Source organism: Piliocolobus tephrosceles, chromosome 1 (assembly GCF_002776525.5).
Source record: "Piliocolobus tephrosceles isolate RC106 chromosome 1, ASM277652v3, whole genome shotgun sequence".
In the NCBI taxonomy this organism is placed as follows: Eukaryota; Metazoa; Chordata; class Mammalia; order Primates; family Cercopithecidae; genus Piliocolobus; species Piliocolobus tephrosceles.
Window position 1 is genome coordinate 22,622,465 of NC_045434.1, and position 11,734 is coordinate 22,634,198.

Sequence of the window (11,734 nt, forward strand, 5' to 3'; positions counted from 1 at the left end):
TTTCTGTAGTATGTGAGGTTGAGAAAAAGTCTGATTGTGGTGATGTATGTATAGTCATGCCACAGTGGTGAAAAATTAAAAATATTTTAGCTCTCAGGATATGCTATTATCACTTGCTACAGATACTTAGGATAACAGTAAAGATCTTTTTTAAAAAATCTCAGCTGTGACAGTGACTCCTGCAATCCCAGCACTTTGAAAGGAGGCGGAGGCCAAAGGAATGCTTGAGCCCAAAAGTTGAAGATCAGCCTGGGCAACATGGCAAAACCCCAGCTCTACAACAACAACAAAAAAAAGCCGGGCGCGGTGGCTCAAGCCTGTAATCCCAGCACTTTGGGAGGCCGAGACGGGCGGATCATGAGGTCAGGAGATTGAGACCATCCTGGCTAACACGGTGAAACCCCGTCTCTACTAAAAAAAAAAATACAAAAAACTAGCCGGGCGAGGTGGCGGGCGCCTGTAGTCCCAGCTACTCAGGAGGCTGAGGCAGGAGAATGGTGTAAACCCGGGAGGCGGAGCTTGCAGTGAGCTGAGATCTGGCCACTGCACTCCAGCCTGGGCGACAGAGCAAGACTCCGTCTCAAAAAAAAAAAAAAAAAATACAACAGTTAGCCAGGCATGATGGTGCATGTCTGTAGTCCCAGTTACTTGGGAGACTAAGGTGGGAGGATCACTTGAGCCCAGGATGTCAAGGCTACAGTGAGTTATGATCACACTGCTGCACTCCAGCATGAGTGACAGAGCAAGACCCTGTCTCGAATAAATACGAATTAAGTTTCTATTAAAGATTGTTTCTGTTGCTTAAAAACTAAAGCAGTAGACGAAGATGAAACTTAACAGAGATGAATGTAACTTTCTACATTTAGAAATAAAGATCCGACTGCCTAGGTGCAAATGAGGAAGACTTAGAAGATTTCAGCTGGTTTAGAGAACACTGCCAAGTTGGCAGAATAAGATAGTTACTCCAAAACACTGATGTGGCGATAAACTACCTTAATAGGAAATATAGTGGCTAGACCTGCGCTGCCCGATTGGCCACATGTGGCCCTCTAAATTTAAATTGATAAAATGTAAATAAAAGAGCAGTTCTTCAGTTGTACTAGCGCTTTTTCAAATGCTCAATGGCCTGTGAGGATGAGAGACAGTATTTGAACCCAGTCCTGACTCTAAAATCCATGCATTTTCCATTGTACCAGTTTATTGCTTAAGCTCCAAAGATGATGCATTTAAGGATAGAATGCCATGGCCAGCCATTGAAGATGGTCAGCCTTGGCCAAATGGCCACCTGGAGCCCTCGGGACATTTGATGAGGAGGCTGGACCAGACCAGCACACACTCCAGTGTTAGTTCATGAGAAAGTTTCACCAGTGGAGAGTAAAATAAGGAAAATGAGGACTGGTTTTCATAAAGCTTTTACTTGTATTTTTTATATTAAAACGTTCTTTATGAAATGATGGTGATGATGAATGGTAGGGATTTTCGGTCCTGGCTTGAAAAAATGATAAAATTGAGAATTTACAATAAGACAGGGTTTTGGTTTTTGCTTCATAAGAAACACATTTAGAGAGGTTAGAGAACTTGCCGAGGTTTCCTTTCCCACTGCACAAAGAACAGCAGGCATCAGTGAAGCAGGGCAGGGAAGATCTGGAGATGAAGCTGGCTTTTCACCTTTAAAAGTCTTAACAGGGTATACTTTTCAAACTACAGATGGTCCCCAACTTCTGACAGTTTGACTTAACAATTTTTTAATATGATGGTGCAAAAGCAAGACTCAGGCTGGGCATAGTGGCTCATGCCTGTAATTCCAACTCTTTGGGAGGCCAAGGTAGGTAGATCACCTAAGGAGTTCGAGACCAGCCTGGCCAAAATGATGGAACCCCCCCCTCCCCCCATCTCTACTAAAGATACAAAAATTAGCCAGGTGTGGTGGTGCATGCCTGTAATCTCAGCTACTTGGGAGGCTGAGACAGGAGAATCACTTGAACCCAGGAGGCAGAACATGCAGTGAGCTGAGATCACACCACTGTACTCCAGCATGAGTAACAGAGCAAGACCGTCTCAAAAAAAAAAAAAAAAAAAAAAAGCAATACTCATTCAGTAGAAATCATACTTTGAGTACCAATACATTGTTTTTGACTTTCAGTATCCAATAAGTTGTATGAGATATTCAACACTTCATTATAAAAGAGGCTTTGTGTCAGATGATTTTGCTCAACTGTTGGCTAATGTAAGAGTTTAGAGCATGTTTAAGGTCACTAGGCTAAGCTATGTTGTTCGGTAGGTTAGGTGTATTAAATGCAATTTCAACTTAACAATATTTGCAACGTGTGTTGGGTTTCTCAGGATGTAGCCCCATCATAAGTCGAGGAGCGTCTGTAATGTGATCCCAGTTTGTCGTTTTGCTGTTGCACACTGGACTCAGATGCAGTTTTGTAAGGAAGCTCAGTACATGAAGGGCGCTGTGGTTGAAGTGCAGAACTGAGAGCTCTGCCTTTCAGTGCCCTACTTCCCCACTCGCTGCACTTCCAGGGAACCCTAGGGCTTGGCAGAATCCAGTTGGTAAAGACTGCTTAGAGAATAACTCTTACAAGCTAGTCCCTTGTCTTGTGGAGAAAAACTTGGCATAAGTATTTCTATTAACTACTAATCTATTGGCAGTGTACGTTCCAAACAGTCCATTTATTTGTATAAGGGAAACACGTTCTGAGTTTTGCTAGATGAAAATCAGACAGCCATACCAGCCTATAAATGCCTAATTGAGCCATAGTGAACCTTAAGTATTCCCACCTTCAGGTGCCTGTGTGCCCTTGGGCAAGCTTATTAGCCTCCCTAAGCCTCAGCTTACACAGCTGTAAGTTGGAGATAATGAAAATACTTATCGTATAAAGTTCGTGAGGATCAAACGGTAATGCATGCACAGTGCCTACCAGGGGTCTTGTAGTCACGCAAATTGTGGTAGGAAGCACGAGAGCCACCTGCTGGTGTAGCTCGTTCAGCAAAAGTCAGTAACCTGGTTATCTTCTTTATGTTCTAAGAACCCACAGAGTTTGCCCAGCTTTCTATTTCATCGCTGGTAACACTCGCCTCCAAAGATGCTCTCCTAACTTAATAAAAAACTGAGTAGCCTCTCAGTTCCTTTCCTCTTAAACAGCACTGTCCAACAGAACCTTCTGACATGATGGAAATACTCTGTCGGCACTGTCCAATAAAGTGTAACCCCTACCCATGTGTGGCTGAGCTCAGTGTGGCTACAGCAACCGATGAGTTGAATTTTTAATTTAAATTGAAGTAGATACATATGGCTAAGGCTACTATACTTGGATAGCACAGCTCTTAAAGCAGCAGTTTTCTTTTTCTTTTTTTTTTTTTTTTTGAGACGGAGTCTCGCTCTGTCGCCCAGGCTGGAGTGCGGTGGCCTGATCTCAGCTCACTGCAAGCTCCGCCTCCCGGGTTCACGCCATTCTCCTGCCTCAGCCTCCTGGGTAGCTGGGACTACCACCTCGCCCGGCTAGTTTTTTATATTTTTTAGTAGAGACGGGGTTTCACTGTGTTAGCCAGGATGGTCTCGATCTCCTGACCTTGTGATCCGCCCGTCTCGGCCTCCCAAAGTGCTGGGATTACAGGCTTGAGCCACCGCGCCCGGCCAAAGCAGCAGTTTTCAACCTTGGCTACCTGTTAAGCTCATCTGGGTGCCTTTTAAAAATCCAGGCCAGGCGTGGTGGCTCATGCCTGTAATCTCAGCACTTTGGGAGGCCGAGGCAGGTGGATCACCTGAGGTTGGGTGGATCACCTGAGGTCAGGAGTTTGAGACCAGCCTGACCAACTTAGAAAAACCCTGTCTTACTAAAAATACAAAATTAGCCAGGCATGGTAGCACACGCCTGTAATCCCAGCTACTCGGGAAGCTGAGACAGGAAAATTGCTTGAATACAGGAGGTGGAGGTTTCAGTGAGCTGCGATTGTGCTGTTGCATTCCAGCCTGCACAACAAGAGCAAGAGGATCGAAACTCCATCTCAAAAAAAAAAAAAAAAAAATCCAGATACCCAGATCAATTAAATGAGAATCTTGGTATTTTCAAAGCTCTCACTGGGCAATTCTAATGTGCAGTGAAAGTGGAGAACCATTACTCTAAAAGCAGTACTTGGCAGATTCTTGTGCTTATGAGTCACCTGAGGATCTTGTTAAAATGCAGATTCTGATTCATAGGTCTGAGGAGGGAAATGAGTCTTCATTTCTGTTTTTGGAGACAGGGTCTCACCCTGTTGCCCAAGCTGAGTGCAGTGGGGCATGATCCTAGCTCACTGCAACTCAAACTCCTGGGCTCAAGTGTTCCTCCTGCCTCAGCCTCCTACGTAGCTGTGACTACACATGTGGGCTGCCACACTCCTTTTTAAACATTTTTTTATTTGTAGAGATGGGGTCTTACTATGTTGCCCAGGCTGGTCTCAAACTCCTAGCCTCAAGCAATTCTCCCACCTTGGCCTCCCAAACTGCTAAGATTATAGGCGTGGGCCCTAAATGTCCTTTAAGTGTTCTTCTAAGAGGGAGGCAAAGGGAAGTTTGACTACACAGGGAAGAAGGCAGCAGGGGCAGGGAGAGATTCTGAAGATGCTAAGCTGCTGGCATCTAAGAGGAGAGGGACACGAGCCAAGGAATGCAAGGAATGCCTCTAGAAGCTGGAAAAGGATTCTCTCCTATGGCCTCTTCAAGGAGTGTGGCCCTGACAACTTCTTGGTTTTGGCCATGTGAAACCATTTTGGGATTTCTGACTTCCACAACTGCAAGATAATAAATTTGTGTTGTTTTAAGCTGCTAAGTTGGTGGTAATTTGTTATAGCAAGCATAGGAAACTAATATACTGGGTTCAGTTCTAGGAAACAGAGAGGGTAGCAGAAAGCACAGGAATTGGAGACTCACACCTGGCTTGAGGTTGTCAACTTACAGACTTGTTGATGTGGAAGACAAACGGTTTTTCCTCTGCTCTCATATAACAACACAGAAGCCTTCTGTGACCAAATGTTGGAGTTTTCTGTTCACACACCAAGCAGGCAAATCAGTTCTGCAGTGGACACCAGCTGGGCATCCTCCAATTCAACTCTCACTATCTATCTGGAGATAGCATCAGATCCCACAGGTTGAGGGCTCCGTCCAAGACTGCCCCTGACTCCAACCAGCTGCAAGTCCAAGCTTCTGGAACTCGACTGACTGGCTTCAAGTTGAGGTTCGATTGATTTGCTACAGTGGCTCACAGAACTCAGAAATGCATTTACTAGTTTATTACAAAGAATATCCTAGGCCAGGTGCAGTGGCTCATGCCTGTAATCCCAGTGCTTTGAGAGGCCAAGCTTGGAGGATCACTTGAGCCCAGGAGTTCAAGACCAGCCTGGGCAACATGGTGAAACCCTTTCTCTACAGAAAATAGAAAACTTAACTAGGCCTGGTGGCACACACCTGTAGTCCCAGCTACTGGGGGGGCTGCGAGGTGGGAGGTTCACTTGAGCCCAGGAAGGTCGAGGCTGCAGTAAGCTATGATCACACCACTGTACTTTCGTTCACTGACGTGACAGAGCAAGACCCCGGGTGATGGAGTGAGACCCTGTTTCTGGAAAAATAAAATGTATTTTAAAGGACACAAATAAACAACTAAATGAAGGGATACACACAGCCAGGTCTGGAAGGCTCCCAAGCACAGGAGCCTCTGTTCCGGTGGAGTTGGGGTGCACCACCTTCCTGGCACATACACGTGTTCTTAGTCACCTTCCTGTAAGCCCCCACATGTTCAGCTCTCCAGACGCTCCCTGAAGCCTGTCCTCTTGGGCCTCTTAGACTTCATTAGAGAGGCATGACTGAAACACGGACACCATGTAGAAATGTGACTGGACTAAAGGGGTATGATCTAATACAAAGGAGGCTCAGCGGGGAAACCCAGCAAGGCCTGTCTTCAGATTCCTGGCTTCTCTGTATGGCATTTTTTCCTGCAGGGCAGCTTGGAGTGTTAGGACCCAGAATCAGAAAAGTGGTGGAAGAATGGAGCCTGCCTTGGGCAGGTGAAAAGGAGGACAGAAGGTCAGAGAGGGACATTCTGTTTTCTGAGGCCTGAAGTGCCCCAACATTATAACAAAAAACCATACCAAGAGAGTTATGAGCCAGGAAGCATGGATGAAAAGATACATAATTTTATATAGAGGCATAAAATATCACACTTGCCTGGGACCAAGATGTCTCCAAATCTGTTTCTTCATTTGAAAATCAGGGATAATCCCTTTCTTAGGCTTAGTGTGAGTAATAAATGAGAAGCAGTGTAGCAGTAGGAACACAGTGAGTACTTAAATATTGCTTCCCTTTCCCCTGCTGTTTTCTCTTGCAAAGGTGTCTAATCATTTGGCTTCCCTGGGCCACACTGGAAGAAGAATTGTCTTGGGCCATACCTAAAATATACTAACATTAACGATAGTCAATCAGCTAAAAGAAAAAAAAAAAACCTCATGTTTTAAGAAAGTTTACAAATTTGTGTTTGGCTGCATTCAAAGCTGTCCTGGGCTACATATGGACCGTGGGTGCAGATTGAACAAGCTTGCTTTAGAGGGACTATCAGAAACTTATCTTCTTCCAGGCAGCTCCTACTGCTTAAGGTGCACAGGATCCCCTCGGACACAGGGTAAGATAACGCTATTGGCTTTGTCCAGTATCACATATGTATCCTCTGTGCAAAGAAACACCAAGAAAGGCTGATTTGGTTGTTTCCTTTGCTCTAAAACTACAGTACTTGCTCATCATAATACATAACTAGATCCAGGCCCAGTGAAAACAAGCATCCCTTATCCCTGACTACTAAATTAGCTATGATTTATAAACTCTTCTCCTGAAAGGAAGAGAAGGGGGCAAAGTGAGGCATGACTGCAATAGTCTGAAAAGCCACAGTGATCTGACAACTCTTCAGGGACAGGCACTGCTTATCCAGGTGAGAATGCACATGGAGCCTGAATGCTTACCTGGACCATAAAAAGTTCATCACTGCAACCAAACCTGTCCTTTTGTTCTTACTGCAAAGATCAAATCCCCCTGCCTTGTGCTTTTAACATCAGCCCTATCCTCTGTCCTCCTATAACCTCAAGATATGTTTAGTTTCGAAAGCAAAAGAATTAGCAGTGTGATTTATTTTAATTTCACCATATTACACTATCATACAAATAATTTGTACATTTAAAGGGTAGCTCTGCTGGTGTAAGAGAGCAGGCTGTAGTTCAAGGACCCAAGATAAGGAGATAGCTTTCCTCTATTGCAGTAGTGAACAGAGACAAAGTGCTTACTAGGCAAGTTAACATTCACACAGAATTTGACCCCGTCTATTATCTAATCCCCTCCCTATCCCGGTTATCAGCTTTCTCAATGAAACGACAAGGGGATATGGCTTAAAAGAAAGTAAATGAGCTGAAATCATCTCTATTGATTCTACCAGGAACCTACAAAGGAACAAGGTGTTTTTTGTTGTTGTTGTTGTTGTTGTTGTTTTTTCAAGACTAGTCAAGTGAAGCAGTGGGAATGGAGAAGGAACAAAGAAATCTAGAAATTGGTTGTGATCAATTAGTTGTAAATACCACTGCACTTGGATCAGCCAGGAACAAGTTCTTTGAAATACGCCAGAGAATTAACGTTGTCAGTGGCCCAAATGTGTGGAAGATGTATTATCCCAGTCCCGTTTCCTGCTCTCTAGAAGTATGTTACTGGCTCTTAAAAGATTTCACAAAAATATACTTTGAGGAGAATGACAACTTTCTTGATTAGTATCTACAAGGCACTTAATGCACATTTTCAGTGACGAAGCTGATGGAGAGAAAAAGAGTAACATGAACCATTCTCTTATCCTGAATGCCAAAATTCTGAATTTAAAATAACATTCAGTTGTACTGCCTCTGTAAACAGGGCCGATTCGCATCATTCCACAGCCTGGCCATGTCAGTAGGTTTCACTGCAGGTTTTCAAAAAGCAGATTCCACATCACCCATCTCCACACACACAGTCTTCAGTTGTGAATAATATTCAATTGTCACACGGCCGTTCTCTCTGCCAAATCCTGAAAGGAGGAGAAGCGGTCAGGTTGGGCCATCACTACAATAGTCTGAAAAGTCACAATGATCTTCAAAGGGCTAAAGAAGAATATAGAACCTAAATGTTTTGGAATAAAGTCCTCAATCCACGTATTAGCTATGAATGGAGTTAGGCATGGGGAAAATGACCCACTGGCCTTTGGGGATGGGGACAGGGAAATATACAGGTCTTCTTTCTTACCAATATGAATCTTAATTTCAGGTATCTACTATTTTGGGTTGAGGTCTGAAAAATGCTCAGATTTTGTATCAAGTGTTAAAGGCAATCTCTACAACAATCAACCTGACACCCTTGAAAACTGATGCTAATTTAAAACTTAACTCTACACAATAGGCTTATTCACCATTTCTTATACACCTGTAAGAGCAACCTACTAACTTTACCTACCCACTCATGTTGGGGAGGGGGCACTGAAGGTCCCTCTGATTACTCAGAGTCCCAGACACTGCCCAATTACTAGTGGATGAGGTTACTGTGCTAAAAGGTAGTATCCCACCCTTGGCCCTGCCTGTACACCCTGCGCTAGACTTAGGCAGGCTCTGCCTTCTAAGGGCAAGGCTGAGGTCCCAAATATGTGCATTTCCAGGGAGCACCACTCAAATGGTATCACACACAAAGGTCCTGGGAAGACCTCACTCTGTGTTTTGTTGCTTTCCAAATTCCCTAAGCACACAGCTGGTCAGGCCTGTTAGGCCAGGTGCTGCTCTGCACATCTGGTCATCTTTCTCGCTCTCTCATTCAACATAGCATGGTCTGATCCAAAGGAAAGGGAAAGTTAGGAGGCCCTCCAAAGGCCTAAGCTGCTGATTCCAAACCAATAATTCCCTGCACTGAGGGACTATCAGAAACTTAACATGTAATGTTACATGTTACATGTTGTTAAGATGGCACCTTGGTTCCCACCTGCATTTGTGCCTGTGTGTACGACTCCTCTGAGTACCCCACAGGGACAAATAAGACTGTCAAATTAACACCCACCATCTCATCAGTGTTCATCAGGGTTTATATATTTGCCAACATTGTGATGGCTGTAAATATTTCCCACAGAAACTAGAGGTCAGACTCTTAGAATGATGCCTCAACAAAGTCCAAACCAATTTTCACTCTAGAAGAACAGCGTGAGAAATATGTAAATGAATATTTACAGGCAACAAACTCCAAAGGTTCTGGCTATACTCCTGATGCCTCAAACCCTCTCCTGATATACCAGACTTATAAATTTGTATGTTGTGGTAACATATGTCTGACCACAGAATAAACGAAATGAATGAGCAGTGGCTAAGGAAACACACTCCCGTATGCCATCGAGGGTAATGAAAACGATAACAATTGATTGATTAATGATAAATTTAAAGATTTTAATTTGATGTAACAGAGGAAACAAAGTTACTGAGATATTACTTTAGAGACACTTTACCTAAATGGAATCTAAAACCTCCACAGTGGATGAAGATGGACATCCTGATACGGAACCCCTAAGGGAGTGATTTTATTTTATGCTTACAGCAATCACAGGCTGTGCAGAAAAAGTATTCTACCCACAAGACAAACCTTTCTGAGATATCTATCAGCAGTTCACAAGCCAGGCTATATGTCAGAACCCTCTGGAAAGATTTAGGGAGTGTTGGGTAGGGGAAGGTGTTTGACTTCCATTCCCAGAGACTACCACAGTGGATCTGGGAAAGGCCCAGGAACCTGATTTCCTCAGGTGATTCTGATCTGCAGACAGGTTTAGGAATACTGGTTTGTGAGGTCTGCATTACGACCTATCTCTAGAGACCCGGTTTGCATTCACACATCCCAGCTCCTCACCTGACTTCTTATATCCACCAAAGGGCAACTCCACTGGGCTGACATTATAGTTGTTAATGAAGCATGTTCCAGCCTGAAGCTCAGCTACCACTCTATGAGCCCGTTGGATGTCCCTATGAAGAAAAAAAGAATGTGTGCATTATTCAAAGTTTCTTAGTCTACTACTTTAACAGGAAAAGTTACACTGCCAGTTCTAGGGTTCTCAAATCTTACTAAATTCTCATTTCTTCAAAATGTTTTAAAATCTTTGATCATTGAGGCAAAACAGACATGGTTTGGATTTTATAGTCCCAAGCACAAGGCATCTTTAAAATAAGTAACAGCAACAAGGGTGCCCAAAATTCAATGGGGGAAAAACAGTCTTTTCAACAAATGGTGCTGAAACAAGTGGATATCTACATGCAAAAAATAACGGTGGAGCCCTTTCTTACACTATACACAAAAATTAACTTAAACGCATCACAGACCTAAAACTGTCAGACTGAGAACTATAAAACTCTTTGAAGAAAACAGAGGAATAAATCTTCATGACCGTGGGTCAGGGAAAGATTTCTTAGATTATGACACCAAAAGTAACTGACCAAAAAAAACAGAATTGGAATTGGTCAAAATTTAAAATTTTGTGCTACAAATAAGACTATCAAGAAAGTGAAAAGAAAACCCACAGAAATGCAAATAAAAACCACAATGAGATACTACTTCACACCCACAAGGATGGCTAAAATCAGAAGGACAGACAATAACAAGGGCCTGTGAGGATGTGGACAAATTAGAACCTTCGTACGTCGTTGGGAGGAATGTAAAATGGCGCTGCCAATTTGGAAGAGTTTAGCAGTTCCTCAAAAAGTTAAACATAAAGTTACCAGGTTACCCAGCAATTCACTACTAGATATACACCCAACAGAAATGAAAATATATGTCCACACAAAGGCCTGTACACATGTGTTCACAGCATGATTATTCGTAACAGCCAAAAAGTGAAAACCACCCAAATGCCTGTAACAGATGAATGGATGGACAAAAAGTGGTCCATATCCATACCACGGAATATTATTTGGGAATAAAGTATTGATAAATGCCACAACACAAATGAACCTTGAAAACATTATGCTAAGTGAAAGAAGCCAGTCACAAAAGAATACATACTGTATGATTCCATTTATATAAAATGTTCAGAATGGGCAAATCCATGGAGAAAGTGCATGCCAAGGGCTGGGGGTGGGGAGTGGGAATGAAAAGCAACTGTTAAGGGGCACAAGGTTTCTTCTTGAGATGAAAGTGTCCTAAACATAGACTATGGTGATGGTTGCACAATTCCATGAATAAACTAAAAAACACTGAATTGTACACTTTAAGTGGGTGAACTGTACAGTATGTGCATTGTCCCAGTAAAGCTGGTAAGAAGAAAAGAATAGCCCATTGGAGTTACCCACCTTTGTAACTGGACTTTGTCTGTATGAGGGTGGCAAAGTAAGAGCACTTAACCTGCTCAGTCCCCAAATCAAAAGAGCAGCTCCTCAATCTTTTCTTCAAAGCTCAAAGGGAAGCAATTACATCAGGTCCTCAAGTGAGACTTGGGCTTTCTTCCCAAGTTCCTGACCACAAAGTTATTTAAAAAAAAAAAAAAAAAAAAAAAAAGGCCGGGCGCGGTGGCTCAAGCTTGTAATCCCAGCACTTTGGGAGGCCGAGACGGGCGGATCACAAGGTTAGGAGGTCGAGACCATCCTGGCTAACGCGGTGAAACCCCGTCTCTACTAAAAAATACAAAAACTAGCCGGGTGAGGTGGCGGGCGCCTGTAGTCCCAGCTACTC

General features: G+C 43.3%; 1 protein-coding gene across 1 annotated transcript in view; it reads right to left on the bottom strand.

Moving 5' to 3' along the window:
* Positions 1-7,138: 7,138 nt before the first annotated feature.
* The window catches only part of ALDH9A1 (aldehyde dehydrogenase 9 family member A1), a 41,456-nt gene continuing 36,860 nt past the window's right edge, over positions 7,139-11,734 (bottom strand). The window contains exons 10-11 of the mRNA XM_023207058.1: positions 9,923-10,035; positions 7,139-8,075 (exon numbers count right to left, since the gene is read on the bottom strand). Of these exons, the coding sequence (XP_023062826.1) occupies positions 7,981-8,075; positions 9,923-10,035 (208 nt within the window). The 3' untranslated portion in view covers positions 7,139-7,980. The remainder of the gene's footprint in view (positions 8,076-9,922; positions 10,036-11,734) is intronic.